This window comes from Camponotus vicinus, unplaced genomic scaffold (assembly GCF_025532165.1).
Source record: "Camponotus vicinus isolate PSW18456_S1 unplaced genomic scaffold, iyCamVici1.0 SCAF_9, whole genome shotgun sequence".
Classification (NCBI taxonomy): Eukaryota; Metazoa; Arthropoda; class Insecta; order Hymenoptera; family Formicidae; genus Camponotus; species Camponotus vicinus.
The window spans coordinates 16,324,150-16,347,765 of record NW_028141981.1 but is presented as its reverse complement, the minus strand read 5'-3'; the positions used below and the strand labels follow the sequence as shown (position 1 = coordinate 16,347,765).

Below are 23,616 nucleotides of genomic sequence, written 5' to 3'. Positions count from 1 at the left end.
ATAAGATTTCTAGATTCCCTCTTTTTATTTCATCTAATTTACATACACAAAGCTTTTGCAAATGGACGTGAATTTAACAAATTCGGATGGTAATCTAAAAGATTAAATTCAAAATCCTTATTATTTTTTGCTTGCAGGATTCAAATACATGTATTCTTATTCTATCAGCTTTGCTAAAGAATCGATCGCAGAACTACGATGGAGTCGGATGGCCACTCTATACATGGAAATCACATGGGAGCCATTCCCAATGCATGATTGTATATTAAGCATCCGCGGATGAGAGTAAGGACGGGAACAAAAGCAGACAGATTAGAGGGACAGTTGGAAGATATATAAGAGGGTTCGCGAGAGAAAGAAGAGAAGCAACTCGAGACGAAAGAGAGAAAGAGAGAGAGAGAGGGGGGAGGGAGAAAGAGAGAGATAACGGAGGGAACAGAGAACATGACTGAGCTTTCTAACGGCTCCCCGCGAGCGACTAAAAGTTAAATTGCGTTCCGCGACTGCACGAGAGTTCGGATTTTCGCTCGTGACTGAGTATTCCCAAAGCTATCCCACCCTCGCGCTCGCTTCCGCGGTATTGACGTTGAAATACGATTTAATTCTTCCACTTCGCACTTTCAACAGACGAGACCGGACGCTCTTGTAACGCGCCACCGACGTTGCGCGTCCGTCGATCTCGTTTGGTCGTGGAGCAACCCTTCGAAGAGATCGGTCGAGTACAACTGGTTCGCCCGGCGCGAGAACGACCCGCGGATATAACACGTTTGACCGACTTTCCTCCCGAGCGATAATCCTGAAAAGCGATTTTCCCATATCGGTCTTCCGACTTCAGCTCCTCGCGTTCGTCGACAACGGAACGACTCTCAAGATCGATCGGTCGCCTGCCTACTCCCCCGACTCGTCGATCACGAATTGAGAGGCTGATTCGTCGAGGCTCTCCGGAAAGGCATCGCCTACAGGCGTTTCTTCGTTATCTTGGAAGATTGCAGTGTAGATTAACTCTGTTGCTCTTTACAATTCGCGAAAACGATTTGCGGATAAAGTGGCACCCAATATTTTGAAAAGCCGAGTGTAATAGACTAGAGTGTCGTCTCGGGCAAAAATTCGATGAAACAGAGAATCGATTTCGTTGTATCGCAAATTATTTTTGTAAAGATAAAGGCAATACAAATTTTCGATGACTTGTGCAGACATTTGGAAACAACACTTTAGATCTCTGGAGGTAAGAATGTCTTTTATTTAGCTATTATTTTCTACTACGTTGGGTACTCACTAAAGAACCGATCACTTTATAAAGTCTCACGCGAGGAAAAGAATTTACCAGGTCGCTTCGGTGGGTCTAAGTGTCTTGAAACTTTCCTGAGAGAGAGAATGTAGAATGGGAATTGAGTGGATTCGATTTTGCGAAGTGTTATCTATTATAGGTAAAATGCGAAGACCGCCCGAGAGATTGTAAATATTACCGAGCGTTTTGTTCGATCGAAACGCTGAGTGCTCAATATTATAGAGTAATATTGAAACTCAAAGATCTTTAATGCGATCGCGATCAAATATTATGAAGAACACAGACAATCGTTTCACTCTCCCTATTATTTCAACTAAATGAAAAATTAAACGAGCTCCGCTACAGATGACGCGAAAAAATTCAATCATCTTCAAGGATTGTGAAAATTTTGTTGAATCGGTCTAATTAATATAGTTAAATAAAAGCGGAAAAAAACTGTTTTTTCTTTAAATAAGTAACAGCTCGAGGAAATTTCAATGTAAACGTTATATTTATCTATATCGCAAGCGAGATGAATACATTCACAAGAAGGGGGAAGACGTTGAATACATCTAAGAAGAGACTATGCTCGCGATCATATCCACGTAGCCTCGCAGAGTTTCCTTTTCTTAACGGTCTACCGTACACGATAAGCGGGCACGATGTCACGCAATAAATATTTTACTCCGAAAGGTCCCGCGGAGGGAAGAGTCGGCGCCAAGGGAGGAAGGGCGGCCAAGACAAGAAGGGGTAGAGACGCTTTAGTACGACGGGCGCCTTTAAATTTAAAGTTCCTCGTCGCGGCGGAGGATTAAACTGACTTTACAACAAGCGGGACGACGGCGTTCCTCGAACCGAGTGCCAGCTCGGTATCCCCTTCGCGTACACCCTCGTCCTTTACCGCGGGACGATGCATCGCCATCCCCCCGCACATATCTTACACCTTATTACATTTCTTAAATATGACCCGTCGGATACTAAAGTCCCTCTCTTTTCCTAAGGTGGGGGCACGCTCTCCTTCCTCACTCCCACCCCCTCGTTTCGTTTCCCCCAGCGGTGAGCAGGGCGACCATTCTATATGCAAAATTTCACAGGCCGCGGAAGCGAAACGGCGACCCGAATAGAGCGAATGAACTTCATTGCGGAAAATAACGCGAGGAATTTCCGGAGCTGAACCATCATACTCATTCCTTTTCGATTTCTTCCGAGAAAGTGAACTTTACAGGAGATTTTGGATGATTTTTGCATTCGAAAAGAAATCTTTATTACGCTGTTTGCATTCCGCAAAAATCTTTTTTCAACGGCACATTGTGGGGGGAACATTTAGGACATATGTATCGAAAACGTATATGAAAAAAAATATATATATATTATAAATTTGTGTGACAAGAACACATAAAGATTCAAAGATTTTAAAAATTTAACATTTAGAAGAAAGCAATTAATTTTAGTTTTAAATTATTCAGAATCTCACCTGTAAATCGGTTCATTCCCGCCTTCCTTATACCAAAGCACCATGTTGAGTCCGTCGTTATCAGCGAAACTAATGTCACAAGGAAGCTGCACCTTGTTTCCGACTACACCGTTGATGGCAATAATCGGTACTGCAACAAAGGAAGAAGTAGATATGTAAATAAAAGAAATGTTATTTTTTTTCTAAGATATTTCAGATAAGCGCAATATTTTATATCGATTGACACTAATTCCGAATCATTAAAATATTAAATCCCAGAATTAATTCATGAGCGATTCAATTAAAATTTTAATATATCGGCAGGAATATCATAAATCTCAAAACTTATTTTCAGGAGAAAACTGTAGCTTAATTTGCAAGGACGATCAAATTTATGAATTTTCATCAACGGATGCTGTAATCAATCACTTGATGCTTTTAAGATACCTATGACATGATATATCACTACGGCAGGTAAAACGCTAATATGGTTTTCAAGACAAGAAAACATCAGGATTAGGTCTCGTTAGATCAAAATTTAGCAGTGATGTACAAGCTGACGATTAAAAGGGAGCTTCTATCTGAGTTTAAGATCCTTTCCTGTAATGAGGTAGACGATGGTAGTTTGATGTCGCTGCGGTTTTATCCACCCGATTAGATTCAGATGTAGATGGAGTTATCGCGTTTTAATGAGCTGTCTCCTTTCCCTCTCTCTCTTTCTCTCTCCCTTTCCGAGACACACTATCTTTCCGTGACGACGCGTTTCCCGACGTCTCATCTGACGTGTCTCCATCGCTTCGAACGGGAGCGTACCTCAGGAGCGATCGCTTCCTGGGATCTCATCGATCACCATGTTAGAGTTTCGTCGCTCGACGTCCGATCGCAACACGACCGACCAATCTTGAAAGTCCACGGACTTTCGTGATCGCGCTATCAAGCGCCGATACCGTCCACGGAAAGCGAAAGAAAATGGGGCGAAAGTAGCCGGGAAAACGGATCGCTGGTGAAGTGTTCGGAGGCGTACGCAGTCGGTATCTTCGTGTCGAGATCCGCGAAGATATTGCGAGAACGTGCGAAGTGTTTGCCAAGGGGTCGGGAGCGGTCGCAGAGCTCTCAACGCTCTGAATCTGAAATTAGAATACCAGCCGGGACTTTCGATATAGGACGAGGACGATAGGTCGCTCGATATGAGAAACGCGATAAGCAAGCATATGCTTGGTTGACCTTTCCCCTGCGCTTTCGGTTATACCGATACTTTATCGAACTACTTTTCGCTTTTCCAATTAACAATCAAGTTTAAAGCCTACTGTCATAATTTTTATTAACTTTGTTAAATCAGTATTTTCCTAATTTTTCTAATTTTTCTCGAAATATTTTCATCACTTTTTATATTCTAGCATTATACAGAATCTATACAAAAATATAATCTATAAAGAGATCCATCTATATATCTCGATTAATGCGTTTAACACATGAAACTTAACGTGTGCGTTTAACAATGTGACAGGTATAAATCATACGCGATTGCATTTCATCCGATCAAGATGCCATTGTTATGGAATACGATTCCATTACTGAACGGGCATTTTCTCCCGATCTCATCTAATCCCGAGAGAGAAGTTTCGAAGCGGCTCGGAAGGAAACTCAAGGAAGCTCTCCGCACAAACTCGTGAGATGTTCGCGAGCGTGACAAGCGCCGCGTGCAAAACAATTTCATTTATCACAAGAAAAATAGCAGTTTAACTCCGCGAGTGGGCGTATCATACATTTTCCACGAGTTCGAGGGGGATGAGGGACACCGTGGAAAATGGAAGACACCCGAGGTCGGGTTGTTCCTTCTCTGTCGTCATGGCCAACGACGGCGAGCACGAACACGAGTGTATTAGCGTGGATGATATCTCCAACGCTTTAAACCGTCACAACCCTAGTTGTACAGTTTATTGTATTCCCTCCCCTCCCTCCCTCTCTCTCTCTCTCTCTCTTTGCTAGCACTTGGAGAAGATACAGTCGTGACAACAACGATATTATCAATATGTCAGAGCATTTTTCGCTCTCGAAAGAATGACACATTAGCGGTTCCGAATAATTCGCGCGCATATATGCTTTGACATGAAATATCATGGATGAGGCCAACGATGAAACGTCACAGGCAGGAAAATTATTAACGACTAATTGATAGACCGGGTGGAAGCTGCCTGTAGCGTAAATAACTGCAGTCGCGTTAAAGTTCGCAGTATGCATGTATATCGTCACTCGTTGAAAAATACACGATTGCCTCGCAAAGATAATTTTGAATATTTTCCCGGTATCAATCGATAAACTACGAGCTTGTTAAATCCGCGTAACATCTCTCTCTCTCTCTCTCTCTCTCTCTCAAGATCAATCAATGTACAATCTGTCGCTTATTTTACGATCATTATTAACGTGCAACGTGGTTCTTATTCCGATACATAACGACCATCATGTACGCCGCTGGCGTCTCTCAACTTCATTGCTTAGAGAACGGATACTCTCGAGTCATGACGCGTATCTGTGCTCGTGATGAATCCCAAACGCCCACGTCGTTCCCGGTAGGTACAGATCTGTAGGGAGAATCGTAGGGTTCATAAATAACCTTCCTACGTAGAAAATGAATCCATCAGCGGTCACTCTCTTTAACTTTGACGATTCGAGCAACATCAAACGTATGCGAGCACACACAGCGCGGTCTTTCCCTCCCCGCACACGGGGAAATCATAAATAAGTATGTAATCTTTTCCGATCTTCTCACGAAATGCGCGGGTGGGTCCTGAATCTCGAAGATGATTGCTTTGGGTAAACGCGAGCGGGATGCCGCGTTTATTTTCCTTTTTATCGGTAACGTAAATTTAACGGATTTTATTTTTTCCCCTGCTCTCTTTCTTCCTCCCTTTTCATCCTCTCTCACGGCTCCGCTCTCACCATCGAGAAATGAAATACAGCGTTATTTCAACAGCAAAGCGTACGCAGCTATTTTTTCTCAACTGATAGCCGCCAATATGTTACCGAACGATGAGAGATTCAGAGAAGCTATATATTTCTGCACGAAGCGCGAGAAATAAAAATAAGTAAAAAAGATCGCACACAGTTAATACAATATATGATACAATAAATAAATCCTGCAATAAGATTTCTCAATAATACATATTTTGGTGCATATTTGATGATAATGAAAAGATTCAAAGATTTAATGATTGATATGAATAATAAAATTATCTAATACTAACGAAAGATCAATATATTGGATTTTCAATATATTTAAAAATAAAAAAAGTTTAAAAGCAAATTTCACCTCCGAACGAGTAGATTTGATTACAGATTTAATTACGAATCTATTCGGGATTTAAGATGCAATTAATTAAATTGGTTAGCCATTCGAATTCGAATTGTTTGTGTTTTTTTTTATTATTAGTCAGACGATAAAACGAATATTAGTGTAACCGTACATTTCTTTAAACTTAAAAAAATATCATAGAAATAAAACGCTCCAGGCACCTTTGTCGAACAAAACAAGGTAATCTTTCAAACGAATAACGTTAGTCTCGTATTACGTAGATGCTGTTCATTTGGAATAATGAATGACCAGTCACTGTCTGATACAGTAACCCCATACGGACAGTCTGACAGAAATAATGCGTATAAAACGTCAAAGTGAACAAATTAATGAAATGTATAGTTTTTTCATCTCTATTTTCGAGGCGCACGTATGATCATAATTTATATAAGCATGGACGATTAGTTTAATGAAAGCGCATGTGAGTTTGATTGTACATTAAACATGCCCGTTATTAACAATAATAGGCCTTAAACATGGAAAGGTACTCGGAGTTAAATAGACGATGTCGAAAGAGATTTTCGGTCAGTGCACGTGGGCTGTATGACACGCGTAAAAAATACATTTTGGACGTTCGGAGCCATAGATTTTGTCGGAGTCATTTGTCATAGTCTTAACTAGCATGTAGATATTTTCAATTTACGTCAAGATGCGATCAATCATGTATTTACAGCGACAATACAGAATATTTCGAAAGCTCTTAATTATTTTTTCAATAACAGAATCACGGATGACACATAGAAAGCATGAATATTTCAACAAGTTTTCCAATAAATTCCTCACCGGATCGTCGAGAGAAAGGCGAATATAACGAAGCTAGTTATTAAAATAATAAAGAATTCTCTAATCAACAGTTTGCGCAAAGTTTGGAAATAAGAGCAGTCGTTATTGTAATTCCGGTTGGACGACAAAGTATTCGACGAGGGAGAATAATTCATAATTTTATACAGCCCCGTGCGCTGCAGATAGATTATACGCGAAGCTTCGATTTTTAAAGCAGATCGTCTACTCCGTTTGAAGTACGTGCAGTGGTTACCGTTACGGATGGAAAACGTTATTCAAGTTGACAGTGCGATGAAGTAAGAATCGATAGAGTCAGTCGCTTGCCTAATAGACTTAGCGATAAATCATCATGTCTCCGAAACACAATCAAAAAGCATTCACCAACGAAATAAACAAAGTTGACATTGGATCGTGTTCACTTATTAACTGCTTAATCTCTATTAATTATCAATGTTATTATGTCGCGATTTTTACTAATTATAACTTTTACATCTGACTATTGTATTTCTGAAAATTTATTTCACATCAAGTTACTATAAGTTGCTTTTCAAAGATAAAAGAGTCAATTTGTCGAAATTTAAATAATCAAAATCTATAAGTATTTTCAGATGTTATTCTTTATCACAATTTTAGAATTATAATAGTTTTAGATAAGTATTTCATTAATATATATATAAGATACATATTTATTTTATAATTATTTCATTAATATAAGATACATAATTATTTTCTAATTATTTCATTAATATATAAGATAAATAATTTTAAACTTACTTTAAAAAATCTACTTTTATTATAAAGATTATCCCTACGTAATCGATTATTAAAATTTATGCAGGTCGACAATTTTTGTCTTAGAAGGAGATTATGCATATTAAAAATTTATATCTCGGCTACAATAAGTAAAGCCGATTTACAAGAAACCGTGATAGCAAATTATTTATTAGCAACCGACTAAGCCGATGATAATCTACTTATATATTCCGCTCGAAAAATAAATTTAGCTCAGTCTTTAAGTAATTGCATGAATTGTCACAATATTATTAGTTGTAAGAGCTTGGCATTAAAATACTACAATATAATGTAAGGTGCGATAATATTAAATTTTTTTCCAGTAAAAAGTAAATGGAGAACGATACAGCTAGCTGTACTATATTCACTGATTATAAAAATTTTATAGCTCGAGAATTTTTTTAAAAACTTAATATACTTGATTGTTTATATGCTGATATTTCGTGCAGATTACGTTTATTACTATCATTTGAACAACAGGCTGAATTATATTGTATTCGCTGATTATAAAAATTTTATGGCTTGAGATTTTTTTGGAAAAACTTAATATATTTAGTTGTTTATATGCTGATGTTTCGTGCACATTACGTTTATTACTATCATTTGGACAATGAGCTGAACTGTTAAATCACATGAATGTCTTGACGTTGTTCAGAAAAAGTACACTGCGTAAGATATCAGAGTCCCCGCTTTATGAGATAATATAATGGCGCAATATAAAAACGTGTATAAGCTGTTTGCAGCGTAGACGTTACGACTCAATGTTCGAAATGGATGCGCAAACAAAGAAGTTTCCATCTTGCCGCTCGCGCACGACCGCGGATATATGTAAATCATCGTAAAAATTCACGGCACTAAAGTGCGCTTTCGCCCCGCATATTTACGCAGAGCGTATTTTAAAAATCATTGTAAGCGGAGCCCCTTGACGGCGCATTCGGTCGCAATAAGAAATCTTGAGTTTTTCTTGTAGAGCGCCACGCTTTAAACTCCTCTTTATGACGCTCTATAGTCGCATCACGATCCCTGCGTCTGTTTCCTTCGCGAGTAACAGCTTTCGCATAGAACAGAATAGTTTCTGTAGCGGAGCTTTCAGTTCTCGAGTTCCGCCGGAGACATTAATCTCTCTTATGAGTTATACCATATATGTATATATATACATATATTATATATTACGCACAAGAGATACACGAGCTTCATACAAACGGTATATGTATCATGATCATATCTCAAAAATCCTACGTATTATCCGAATCATGAAATAAAAGGAGCGATAAAAATCGTCATGTAAAAAAGCGACGTAATTAAAGGTTGACACGTTTTTATTGCTCGTGTTTTGTACAGCTATGTTTCACACTGCTGTCCTGTTATCGCGATATTAGGATGAAAAAAAAATCACGAATATGTGTCACTTTGAATTATTTCGCTTGAATTAATCTTCTTCTTCTTTTTTTTCTCTTTAACTTTGTATTTTTTTGCAAAAAGCTAAGCTAATTTTGTAGAATGTATTCGTTTCGTAATTTATTGATTAGATTGACGTTTCATTTAACATACTTTTACGTAAAAATAAACGTTAAAAAGATTACATAGACGTTCTCAAAATATCTTATATTTCTTTTACGAAACCCTGTAAAATTTGATAACGAAACACATGTGAAACGATGTCTTTATTTTTTTCCTTTATGATTTTTTCGTGCTGCACTTTGTTTTTTACGAGTGACGGCCTATACACGACACAGCACCGCGATATGATTTTATGGTCCTCTGGTGGCACTAAGTGGCAAAAAAAAAAATAATCTCGATCGTGTGGGAGTAATGACTTGCATGTCGGTCAACCTGATTCTGCCTTAGCTCGACGATCACGGACGTCGTGCATTAAAGTCGAGTACTGGCATACCACATCGCACCCAGGCACACTCTTTGAGAAATATATCGGGTATCGGAGGAACCGAAATATTTTCCTTGAAAGCGTGACTTTGCGCAACCTGTAATCTTGGGATCTCCCTCGCAATATGCAGCGTGTGAATTATGTTCTATTGCGCGCACAAAACGTAACGTTTCGGTCCGATCTCCACGTTACGGCGTTTCTCACAATACACTTGCATCGAAAAATATAGTATAATATATAAGGGAAGAGCGAGAAATGCGACTGGATGCGACGATAAGTAATAAAAAAAGAACGAGATCCTAAAATAAATGGCAGATCTCGCTTGCTTATCCCACGGTATTCTCAGCATGCCTTTAACAAACACGCAGAATTGTAATTTACAGGCGCGATATCGAGCGGCCAGCTGTTTCATACCGATCAAGAAGCGAGAGGAAAATAAACAGCCGTTATCTCAATTATTGCACGGCGCTAAACCTCTTGTCGGACGCAAATAATTCGCTGGCGCCTAATGTCGGGTTTCGTCGTTTCCCACCTTGTGATTTATAGATTACTAAATAAATAATCGTCGTCGCACACACGCCCGGCCCGATGGACCGCCGATCGAATGCGGGGAGAAATAAATACAAACAGCGGCCGACGCAATTACCGCAACCGCACCGAGCATCCCGCAATTATCGGGAGTCTCGATGCTCGTTATAAGCGAAGCTGGAGAAGGTGAAATCACTTTGTTGGCTGCGGCGACGGAGAAGTTGAGAGTAATAATTACCGATCGCGCGGTGAAAAGTGTATAAAAAGTACGCGAAAAAATGATGGGATTCGCGAGAAATGCGGCCGGTGATTTTGCGGCTTCCTTTGGACGAGAGAATTTCGTTCGGCCAATTGTCGCAGAAATTGTACGTAACTCAGCCATCTTATACTCTTACGCATTATATACAATATACATAAATTTCTTACTTAATCAAATACTCGAAGGCCGGTGTCGATAATTTATTTAAGTACAACGCGATGCAATATCTCGATACAAATTTCTAAAGTAATTGATCATAGGGGGTGAAATAGGAAAGAGAGATAAAAATTGTATACCGTACAAAAATTGATACGGAAAAATGAAACTACGCGGAAAGATTGGTAGCTATCGCGATATAAATTATAACGTTCTGTTTGTTTGTAAATAAAATGAATACCAACTCGCTAGAGAAATTATCGCGATGTATTATGCAGCGACGATGGAGTTTGAAATTGGTTAGCCGGCGAAATAAAATCGACTGCAAATAAAATCCCATGAGGCGAATTCGTATATAGCCTATATACGTTTGCACGCGCACCATGCTGCTCGATACGATGTACGCTGCACTGTAAGTCGAAAAACTACGGGGTGCGCTCGTTTCGTCGGAGAAAATGAAAAGACGGGGTGCAGCCGATACGTCGACGGTGCACGCCGGTTTCTAGGCGCCCATTTAAAATTACGACGAAAGCTCGCACCGCCGAGCCCGATGCTTTCCAATTTTCGCGCGAAGCTCAAGAACGTGCTAAACGACCGTGGCAGTGGAGCTCCATCGGCCAGCGCAGCGTCCCATTCCCATCCGTTCGCCCGCTTCCCCTCTCCCCCATATAATCTCTTTCTCTTGTTTCTATTTTTCCCAGACACAGAGTATGTGCCGCGGAGCGTGAAAGCCGTGTGCGGAATAGCATTTGGTGTCTACCCTCGCAGGTTTTAACGGGCAGTCCCGTATGCCAGACGCGTGCCAAGTTTTCCCCGCTTGCCTCCTCTCGCCCACGCTACGTCTGTGTGTACGTGTGCATGTATATCTTTGCGTGCGTGTCTCTCTGACTCGAAAGAGGAAGAAGCCGCGGAAACAGGCGGTTCCTATTTTCACCCCGCATTCCATCCCCGTGCCATCCGCGGCTCGCCACCCTTCGCCGTGGATATCTCGCTTAGATATCCAGCAGCATCCGCGGCCACTTTCGAACTCTGTGCCATGTGCGTCCATTTACCTTCTTTTCCTTATTTCTGCCCAATGTCTATCTCACCTTCCGATACATCCGCCGCATTCCTCTCGATTTCTTCTGTCCTGTCTTTTATTGGCGAGTCTAACAATATTCTTAACGCGGGATATCAAAATCTTTATCATTGCTGTTAAAAACGAATTTTTCAGGAGAGATTTACGAATACTTCCGTCACTGAATGTAATATTTATAACATTTATTCGTATAATAAAAAAATGAAAAAGTTTCATATATCAAAAAGCATCATAAATAATATAGTAAAAATATAATGAAATATATGCTTGTACTATTATGGCGTTATATAAAATATTTAACATCAAATATTACATTATTTTTTCACAAGATAAAAGCATATAGATACTGCAAAAATTAAAAGTATATTAATTAATCGATATTTTTGCGAATGGAAATCACGATGAAAAAATTTTTAGCCTCTTCCTATTAATGCTTTTTGATTGCTAATTGTTTAATTTTCTTTCATTAGCTCATGAAAGTTACAGAAACAATCTTTGTAACAAGTTTATTTATTGTTGCTTTTTTTGAGACTCTGTGCACTGTGATATACTTGGTCATTTGTTAATGATACGCAGTTACGAAAAAAAAAGCGAAATTCAACGCAAAACGCATCAAGCAGCAACTTCTGGAGTCGACAAACTTGGGATAAGAATGAGCGCCACGGGCATTATAAGAAAGCACAGAGACATATCATCGGATTTTTGTGTAGTCAAACCCTCCAGTTGAGCTTCAAAGCTGTTGCTTTCCCGTGGACATTGTTCTACAGAAACCCGCTTTCCAGGGAGGAGAAGACAGATTTGAGTGCTCCTTCGATAAAGTTTCCGACCGTTCTTTGTATCCTGTTACTTATTTACTCCCGTTAAAAGAACGTCCTGATTGAGAGAAAAAGACTGGACGGAGGAAAGAAGGTTTCTCCTACTGCATTGGCAAGATTTAAAGTATACTCTCGCAAGCGGAGGAGACCGTCCTAAATGCATAGCACGAACTTGGACGCTGCGTTATCTCGTATTCGGCAATATGCCGGTATTTATCCATCCGAAAGAATTTTCCAATGCAACGGCAGGTACTGATGAGTTATTGTGTTCAGCGGCGAGTATCGCGACGCATGTCGTGAATATTGATTCTCGCGCAAACTTTCGATGCAATTCAGTTATTCCGGCTATTCCTCAATAGCCGTGCTGCGCGTCGTTAATTAAAATATACCGAAATATATTTTAATTCACATTTGTATTTTGTTTTCCGATAAACTAAGTGGACCTAAATAATTTATTTTATCAAATATTGCAATTAGAGTAAATAAATCAGAGAAATCCGCATTAAAGATAAAATTTACATAATTGCGATATTTTTGAAGAGTAATATTTTTTTAATAGCTTTGTTATTATTATTGAAATATCGATTAGCGCATCATAATAAAATCATTTCGGTTGCATGGATATCGCTCGCGTATTTTTTTCTCGATTAAATTTGCAGTGAAAGAGAAAAGAAGAGTCGAAAAAGTAAAACTAATGAGGATAGAGAGAATCCGAAGAAACGAGGACGTGATATACCATAGTGAACATGAACGGGCAGGAAAGTCTGAAATCACGTGGCAGTAAACTAGCGGGAGCTTTCGGTATATACCCTTCCGCGTATCCCGAAAGAGAGCTTTCCGGCGTACGAACGGGTACGACGTGTTATCCGGCTCGAGATTACTTCTTGGAGCGGAAATAGGGCGTCGGCTAAGACGCCGTTTCGAAATTACCGTATAATTCCGCACTGGCTATAGCCTTGCCGCCGACAAAAATAATGGCGAAGACTAAAATGTGCGAGAATCAGAGATCGATTTCAATTTTCTTACGAACTATTGCGCACATTGAAAGGCTCGTGATATAAATGCCAAGTAACATAAGTGGCTTTACCAAGAAACTGTGGAATGGTTTCGTTGATTTGCATTGTGCAATAAAACGCGATATAAACATACTTTGACATATGCATACATTTTAGCGAAATCAATGCAATATATTTTCAGAAAATGTGTTTTTAAAATTTGATCTAAGATATCGTACACAGCACTTGTATTGACTAGCATATTGTCATATAATCTTATCATAGAAAAGAGAAATTGCCTCATTATAAAATTAATTTATAATACAGTCCCTATATATCTACTGTTATCAACTTTTCAAATATTTTTTAAAACGAGTTTGATAAAAAACCACACACGCGTGCGTTATGGCTATTCCATTAAATTGTATAATAAAATTAATTGTGCATAAAAATAAGAAATATATTGGGAAAATCATAGTGTGAAATATTCGCAAAAATTATGTTTGAAATAAAAAACAATTCAGTGCAAATGTTTTGCAAATTATTGGTAGTTTAACCTCGAGTGCGGTACCCGGTATCGATTCGGCTCGGAGTCTCGGATTACCTAATTAACAGATCCCTCTATCTACTCCGGGATCTGTTCAGGTACTGCTTCTGTGCGACGCTCATTACTCTTTGATCGAACGGGTGAAGCGCGAGTGTAATTCTCAAAGGAAAATTTTAAGCGGTCGAGTGCGCGAATGAGACGTGAAAGGAAGGACGATACATGTTCTCGTAGTTGGTAGTAGATTGAAAAAAAAAGATAAGAGAATAACTTTTGAAACACAAGAATTGAGAGAGACTAAAAGAGAAGGAGAGAGAAAACGGAGGGGTAGCGGAGAATAAAAGAAAAGAGAAGAAAAGAGAGGGATGCGTGGGAGAATTAAAGCCCGTTGCCATCGATCGTGCGTAACTCGAGAGACGACTGACTTTTCCCTAGTGCGATCCTTCTACTGCGAAAGTTCGTTTTAATGCGCTCACATTGAAGGGGGTGCCGCCGAACCTGGTAAGCCCTTTCAGGCGTCGCCTAGTTTCGCGATTTCGTCTTGGGAACTTTCGGCATGTTTCCCGTTCGAGATGTATTCAAAACGAAGCCGAGCGCGTATCCCACCTCGATGGCTCGATACTATATCGAGTAATCCGAGACGACAACATGGTAAGCTTGCGTCGAGTAATTGTAATTGTGCGGCGCCAGAGTTTCTGGAACAATGCAGTTTCGGACGCGAATATCGAAATTAGATATTGCGATGAACCCGGAGTATGTATTCGCGATGCCGACAAATCCGTCCAAGTTTCTAGCGTATTACCGTGGATTGGAACGTGATCGCAGCAGACGATACGATATATACTTGTTATGATCTAAATCGTGCGGGAATGTCGGAGAAATTCAGGAATCGGAGTTGCGCTGATTGCTTCGGCGGTTGATTAATAGACGTGTCAAATTCTCGATATCATACTTAAAATTCCGAATTACACGGACAATTTCGTATTAAGACGATATATCGATTCGGAGTAACGACTGACATATCGCGGCACACGGTTTGTAATCTTTGTTCTAAAATCGTTGTCACTGTCAAATGTTTGACATTCGAGCAAATATTAAATTTCGCGAACCCGCTGACGCGTGTCGACGCTATTAAACGATTCAATCAAGCGTCGACAGTGCGCAAATGTGATGTAGTTATTAAATTTATTCCGTTTATCGTTTCTGATCAGATTGAATAAAATATATTCGTTAACGACTCGGCGCTTCGCAGGAACGGGCTTAAACTTTTATCAGAGTGTCGTGATTGATATGTGGATCGTGCCACGATAGGGAAATGGAAATTATTCAATCTGAAAATCAAATTGTAATACGATTATACAGTTTCGCCTTAATCGGCTTTGCGAATATCTAAATAGAGGACACGTATATACGAATTTGTTAACGAGGCATTATAAGGCAGATTAAAACGGAAATGTGATTGCTATTTAAACAACGGCACCGAACAACGGTAAGAACCTTTATTGACGCGAAGTAAATTCGATCGGAATGCACAATATGTGAAAAATTTTGCATCTTCAAAATACGGCTTGTCAGATCACACATCGCTTCTATTATCTTGTTATTAGTTTCACGGTCGATAATACGATATGCGACCAATTCGGTTCAATGAAGCTCCGAGTGCATGATATAGGTACTAAGCCTGTCCCAATTTCGCTGACCAATCTCATTACGGTGAACGCAACGACGCGGATGGAAATTCGTCCTTAAGCCGTATTGTTTCAAGAAACTGGATAATACGAATTGGATAGAGTTAATCGAAAAGCGTAATTGTCTCTGTAATTGTGATCGAAGCCTTTTCACATATTACTGGTTTCCAAATATAATATAAAGATTATAACTCTGCACGAAAATTTCTTTTTATATTTTAACTCTTTGAGTCTCTGTTTTACGAATTTCTTTTTATTGTGAATTTTCTTATAAATATATTTTCTTTCTTTAATATTATTTCTCAATATTATTTCTTTATAAATATATATATATATAACTTTGCATGTATACAATTACACATATTTTATTTAACGCATTTAATTGTTCAAATTGCAGGATTATATAATTATAGAAATGCTATGTATTCGAAAGTGTGATATTAAAAGTTGAACGATTATATTTTCAACAATCCTTGAACAATTGAATAAATCATCTATTTCTAGATCACTTAGAAAAATGAAAAATAAGAAACTTCTTTGTACGTGATCGTCGCGATTTCATGAACTCTAGAAGATATAATCTGACGCTTTCATTTAAGTAGCTGTCCAAAATAAATAAAGTCGGGAACAATGTGTATCCAACTCTCTCCAGTACGTTATCCTGAACATAATAACGGAGAGTTATTAAAGAATAACTTCGCGTACGAGGCGAACTATTCCCACAATCGGTCAGCTCAGATATCACCATTTGTCGATTGAACAAGAAACACATTTCACGATATTGTAAACGTGCTCCGCACGACAAGATGGCTATCGATTTGCTTATAATTATTAATGAGTTTATGCGCTAAAATAAATGTATTCGTTGAATATTCATGTCGCACTAAGATTTAATATAATATTTGGTATTTTTTAAATTCGAAATAAAATCAACTCTTTCTTAAATTTTTTCCACACGTCTTTGTTGGCATTAATGTAATAATAAAGTTAATATCATTGAAAAATTACAGTCGATCAATTCCGTACTCAAGTGGATGAAATATTCTCACATTGAAAATTTCGTTACCATCTCACCAGTTTGCTGAACTAATACATTTCGTAATATTTGTTTTATGCTCCTTTCGTTTCTTGCATTACGCCTTCTCTTTCGTTATATTACTACGACATTTCTGGTTTCCAGCGGCACTTTCAGTTTCGTGTAATCTTTCCATATTTCATCTTTTCATATGTCATCTTTTCATATTTTCCTACGAATAGTCCCGGAAAGTTTCGCTCTTTACATTCGCATTATTTCTGTAATAAATCTCTGCGAAAAATATGACCGAGAAAATTATCGCACATATCATTTATCTCTTTAACTTGCTTTAAAAATTTGCTTTTTTGCTCTCATATGTTTCTTGTTACATTCTTCGCTAACTTTTTAATCCATGACTTTATACAACGCAGATATAATTTTTCTATGTCAGAAAAATATCCGGACTTGATGGAATCTTCGAAATTGTCTTCTTCATAAAGTAAAGATTAATTCACTACTATGTTCCAATCAGTTGGAATCTAAAACTCGCGTGGCCAATGCTATATTGCACGTGATAGCGAAATTGTACGGCCAATGAAATATCTGCCGTCGTCCGGCATCGTCCGAAGATTTGTCAAACGGGAATTGATTTAGGTCCGAGGGCTTAACCCCTGAGGGAGCCCGCAGCATCAGTTGGTTTCCCTTAGAATTCGTCCGATCGAAGATTCGCGTACGACTCGCACGCAAATAAATTGAAGACCCTTATATTGGTCAAAAAGCCGAAAATCATGTTTGTATTTTGCGTCCATGTCGAATCGTGTGACAAATTGCAATCGGCGACGATGGATCACGATATCTCTAAATTACAGCCTTGTAATTTTTTTCGCAGATTCGATTGATCTACCACCGATCGTACAAAGCCACATATCTCTATAAAATGTAATAAAATGCGGCTCGCAGATTTCCACCTTGCCGGGAAAAAGGGAAGCGGATTTGCGTGTTAAACTTAATTTCGCATGTAAGGCAAAGCGCGGCATAATCAGGAAGCGCTAATTGTTATTATTATGAATGCGCGTCTACAAAGATATGACGTACTTTTTTTACGAGGCGGTATTATGAACGTCGTTATAATAGCATAACGAGAAACCACAATTACGGTGCACAAACGCGTGGGTGCGTTTAATGCTGTAAATAATGTTAAAAAATTGCAGTCTGGTGCGCCGTATATGCAGAAATATTGCAAAGACTTTTGCACCGCAAAATTCGGGAAGTATACGCTTAACGGGGTCTCCTTGGAGTAACAGCGTGTAATTCTATCATAGAAATAGAATCGTAACAAAGAAGTTATCCCGACGGCAAGGATCCACGAAATGGACCATGAGCACCCTTTACTTGCGGTTTACTTTCGCCCTTTACTCTCGTCATAAAAGTGACCTTTTCTTTGACGAGGAAGAGAGAAAACGAAGATCGTGAAAAGAAAGGATGTATGCCCGTCACCGTGTTTTACACCGTAAATAAGGACAGACACGTTCTTAGAGCTAACGCGGTTGCCATTAGATTCATCCTCGGATCCATTAACTCCTGTGTACGTGATAGAGAGTACGATCTCCGAAAGTGCGAGTAAATACGGTTGGCTAAATGCTCAACCGAACGAAGATCAGTAAAACACAAGGAAGAAGTAGCCAGTTACTTTGAAATGGATCATAAAATATATACGTGTCCACACAAATCACAAAAGATTTTTCACTATTTTATATAATAGTATATCGTATAAAATAATTAAAAATTATTTAATTCGCAAAAACATATTTATAGATGGCATTAATATTGAAAAAACTCATAATTATATGTAAAACAAAATTTTTTCTAATTTTTATGGCCTTTTTTTAGCTCACATTGAATTAAACATACAAAAGTTAATTTTTATAAAGACTGCTAATGATGTGATTAATACGAAAAGTTTGATAATTACGAGAACAAATAAAAATGATAGCATTATTCATATTAATTTTTTGTTTTATCCTGCAGTTTAAAACATACACGATTTCTATTATGAATCCATCTATACATGTATCTTATAATGGTTAAAAATACTGAATAAGCATTTCTGAAAGCTTGTATATTATTTCTCGATATTATAAAACGTACATAGATTTATGATAGAGTTTTATAATTGAACTTTTCTAAAACAAAAAGAAATCTTTTGTCATTTTTCTGAATAAAATAACTAATATGTCATACATGTTTCATTCGATTATGCTAAAGTAATCGTGTCAATTCGATAGACGTCAAGTGAGTGTGTCGTCTATTTTCGGAAATCAAATCAGCTCATCGAACGAGCATACAGCCAATCTTCGCTTGAAGTGTCCGGAAATCGGACATTAATCCAACTGTCCTCTCTCCTCAACTACCGCCATAAATTACAGGCTTCCAATTTCCAGAAGTCGAACTGTTGTGCCCGCCGTGGCCTGGACGTGGTTAAGGAAGCAAAAGCGATGGAAGAAAAGGACATACGTCGGTCAGACCGGTTGCGTTTAATTATCCACGGAACCTAGCCCTTGGAAGGACACGGCGCTGGCCGGCGTTGAATTTCCCGGTAGATAGACGTCTGAAAATCTTGTTACAGTTTAATTGTTAATTTACCACCTCAGCTACCAGGAGCCGTTTCACCTCCTGGAAGAGAACTCGGCACGTCTAGGGACAAAATGGGATTCGTCGAGCGCTTCCAAGAGAAGAGGGTGTACCGACGGGACGCAAAATCGCTGGAGCAAGAGACGAATATCCCTTAAAAGCAAGTTTGATCCTCGTGGAAGTCCAGGAACAAGGACACGAAAACTTGCCGCGAACATCTGAATATCCGGATTATCGTCGATCCATATTCCTGGTGGAAGGAAAAAGCGTTTCTATGCTTCTAGACACGCGTAAAGGATTAAGGGCGAATCAATATCTTATCAATCGGACAATTAAGCCGCGTTTAAAGAGAGATGGATTCTTCTTCTTGACTGAACTGTCCATTGGCCAAACATTCAGGCACAAAGCTGAGTTTGGCGTTTCTGCTGTTATCAAAGTTTGCTTAAATTGAAATTCTTTCGCGCAAAGAACTCCCCGGTATCTCGACATGGTTTGCATTCTATTGCGCGGAACATTCGCGCTTTGCTCTCCCCATCTCTCAATCGTGACTTACTAAGAGCGGATACATGCGCGAGTACACTTGCGGCTATTTAATTATAATTTTCAATGCAATTCGCATGCAGGCTGTCTCGCTTCATATACCGCATGTATTAACAGGTAACATATCAGGACATATATACAACGGCTTCTGTCAAAAGTAAGTTTCTAACAGTCTAATCAAATTGGATGAACGAACATCCTGAGTTTCCTAAACTCCGAAGACGTGTATAAACTTATCCGCGGCTTCTTCCCTCCTCCCCTTTCACACCCTTTTGGAATCCTGCGGGCGACAAGATATTTTAAGCTAGCACGTTTCACAAATTTGGTAATTTTAGCGGAAATTCCGGTTCCAAAACTTCGACGAGGAAATACTAGATAGTGTTCCATTTAGTTCCACTACTAGATTGCACACCTAATTATAACGTACTTCGGCGCAACATCTGTTACTATTACTGTCACGCAACTTCGAACCCTTGCGCCTAATGCTGCGGATATGATTTATTTTACTAAATTTTATAGTGCAATTATTAATAAAGGTAAACGCAACGCTATAAATATATTGCGAGTAAAATTGTCATTTGCAAAGAAAATTCGATTATTTTAAATACCGCAGAATTTTGCATTTAGCTTTGAAACACAGCAAAATGTAAGACAAAATTTTACTTTTGTAATTTTATGATTAATGGATAATTAAAACTGCATAAATAATTTTCATTAGGGAAATGGAAATGCAACATGCAAATTAATGCACGAGTCAATAACCAACAGTAAATTATTCTCTTCATTTAATTTATGCTTCTTTTGATAATAAATCGAAAGGTATATCCGCAAAAATATATCGATAAAAAGAAAAAATATAATACTCTTTATTCTTTCTCCATATTTATTGCGCATTAATAAATGAATACATGCGGCAAATGTAATGCAATATAATCGAATTATAGATTACATTAGAGTTAACTACAAATAATCATCAATTTATTTATATGGAATTAAATTAACAAGATTAATATATGTATGAAATTGTCAGAAATAGTTTAATACTAGCCATTTATCGAAGCACCATTAAATGCAAATTTATTGAATCAATATCATGCACATGATATTTGAATATGAAGTTTTTTTACAAAATATTCGATATTTTAACCTCGCGAGATATCGCGTGGCATGTATAAATATGTAATGATAAGCCAGACAGAAGTTTGGTAAATCCCGCATCTCTCTTCCGATATATGTTCCTCGTATATGCATGTCGGTCTATCATTTTAGAATCACGAAACCTTATTTAAGAGAGAGACTCGCGTGTAACTCTGAAAAATTAAAGACCTTATTTCAGTTTTGATTTCATTAAACTTGGTTGTCTCTTCCTCATCCTTTATTTTTCATAAAATTGTTATCGGTTATCGTCTCGATATGTGTGACCAGCTTCAATGTTGATTATTTTCTCGTTTCTTTTTTCTCACGATTGAATAAAATTTCAATATTTAAACACATTTTACCAATATATCAATTAATAAATAAAGTAAAATGTTACGCGAGTCTTTAGCCATATATATGTTGCTTAATTGCATAAAAAGCAAGATAAAATGAATGTGTTTAATATATTTTTGCATTTTATTCACAAGAAGAAGAACCAATTATAATCTCTATAATATTAACAAAAAATAATAAACTTTTAAAAAATATTTTACCGCCTACATTCGTATTCATATAACTCGCATTAATTGTTTATTATTGTTATTTTTTGATATCGCCGATAATTTTGCGTCAATATTACATTCAAAAGATAATGATGCTTTCATGAAATGAGCAAAAGCGGAAATAAATGGAGTTCGTTCTTTCGATTAATAACATAACTCACGCGTTCATGAAATGAACGCTTAAACGCTTTCGTGAGTATCCGCAATAGAGCAAACCGCGATAGCGAGCACCTACGGATCCCGAAAAGTTATAGGACGAAGTCTTTTCCGCCTCCGACCTTACGGGATGCTAGCGCGAGTTAGTGAACCGTTGCGCCGAAATTAATAGATCTTTGGTCCCCTACTTCCGGAAGGTGAAAGAGCCTTGATAAACAGCGCCGACTCTGTATCGGGCCGCTTTAAAATTTATGTTTCGCCGCGGGCTTTAGGTCCGCGCAGTGATTTTTCATTGAACCCTTTGCACGGCGAAAGAAAAAGCGATACACGACAGTTGAAGTGTCTACGGTATGCCGGAAATACGATCGATCTTTTTTTCACCCTTATTCAAATTCGCTCTGAACTGTTTTTGTCGTATACCTAAATTATCTCGATTTACATATGGCTTTTATAAAGATATATTTAGATTACTATATAAAATTGAAGCTGACTTTATAAATAGTGCGTCGATTTTTCAATTGATTTGAATAACTAATATGAATTATAATGATTAATTCTAATAAGGATTTGTTTTGAAAAATTTTATTAATTTCTTGTACAATTCTTTTCGTTAGTTCTTTTCGTTATTGTATTTCAAACAAATTTAATATATAGCATTTTTATTTAATATATGTCAGGAAAAGTATCAAGTAAAATATCAAATATCGAGAAATTTTAATTAAATTTTACATGTTAATCTCTGTCACTTGACATAAATTAAAGTTCCGAAATAAATCGAATTCAATTTTGCATGTAGTCACAATTACAAGACTACATCGTATCGAATACGTGTCTTTAAATAAATATTTTAAAAATGACTTAATTAAATCTTAGTAAAATATAAATGTTTATTAACGTCTTTAAGCGGATATTCCAAGTATAATTTATAACAATTTATAGCATTGTATACTTTTCGATAGAACTCGCAGGATACGCTATTTAAATTTTCACATGCATCTGTATAATTGAAAACGTGAGACCATCCAAGTAAAGATAGACTATCGATTTTAAAGGAAAGACTATTATTGTGCGCTATAAATGTCTTTGGCCGTGTAGAATTATGAAAGAACCGAAAAATTGGTCTTATCGAGGCGGAGAATTTTTAATCTTCGGTCTTTCATGGCGGTCCGTTTCCTCTTTTTGCCTTCCGGCAAAATGTCGGACCGCGGTAGGCAAAGTGTCTGATCATACTAGAAGAGCCTGAGATAACTGTGCAATGGGGTAGTTCTCGTTGGGGTTGGAGAAGCCAAGGGATTTTCGCGGAGGCTGGAGATCCACGAGAGTTATCAGAGATGACGAAGCGCTCCCAGGATGGTCCTTACCGTTTTCCGTCGACCCCTCAGTGCCGACGCGTTTTACAGGCTCGTTCATAACGAAACCAACATTAGCCAACGTCACCCTTTCTCTATTTCAAATGACTTTATTGCCGTTTAATTAATGGCATAAAAAAAACATGTAATGTATATAAATAGTTTTGGAAAATTGGGATAAATGTATTATTAACAAGTAGACAAACTTTGTAGCTATATAAAGAGATTTAAAGGAAAAATATATTCTTGAAACTCATTATTCACATAAGATTGTTGAGCTTTTATAATCAACGCTTTAACGCCATCTGATATTAGCTACCTATATAATGGGATATCGAAGCGTCACTCGCTAATAAACAACTTCCCTGGCACGTCGTTATCGTGAAGCTTGAAGGGAAGCTGCGGAATTTTCGCAAGGATGGCAAGGGTTGATGCAACCTGAATTATCCTCTTGTAGGTTCTCTCGGTGATTCATCATTCTCGAAGACAGTCGCTTCCTTCCGGTGTCGGATACGCGATGCTTCATAAACTTCTTTGATACGAGATAGGAATAAAAGATGACCCCACTGAGAAACGATGTTAGAAAATGTTTGCACCGCCTGAACACAGTTAAAAAATAGATTTTGAAAA

At 38.0% G+C, this 23,616-nt stretch overlaps 1 protein-coding gene across 4 annotated transcripts in view; it reads right to left on the bottom strand.

The window, feature by feature from the left end:
* Positions 1–23,616, bottom strand: part of LOC145977542 (neural cell adhesion molecule 1) — a 249,793-nt gene that overhangs the window by 32,059 nt on the left and 194,118 nt on the right. For all 4 annotated transcript variants that reach the window (XM_083109638.1, XM_083109636.1, XM_083109639.1 and 1 more), the window contains one exon: positions 2,742–2,871. In XM_083109638.1, the coding sequence (XP_082965764.1) occupies positions 2,742–2,871 (130 nt within the window). The remainder of the gene's footprint in view (positions 1–2,741; positions 2,872–23,616) is intronic.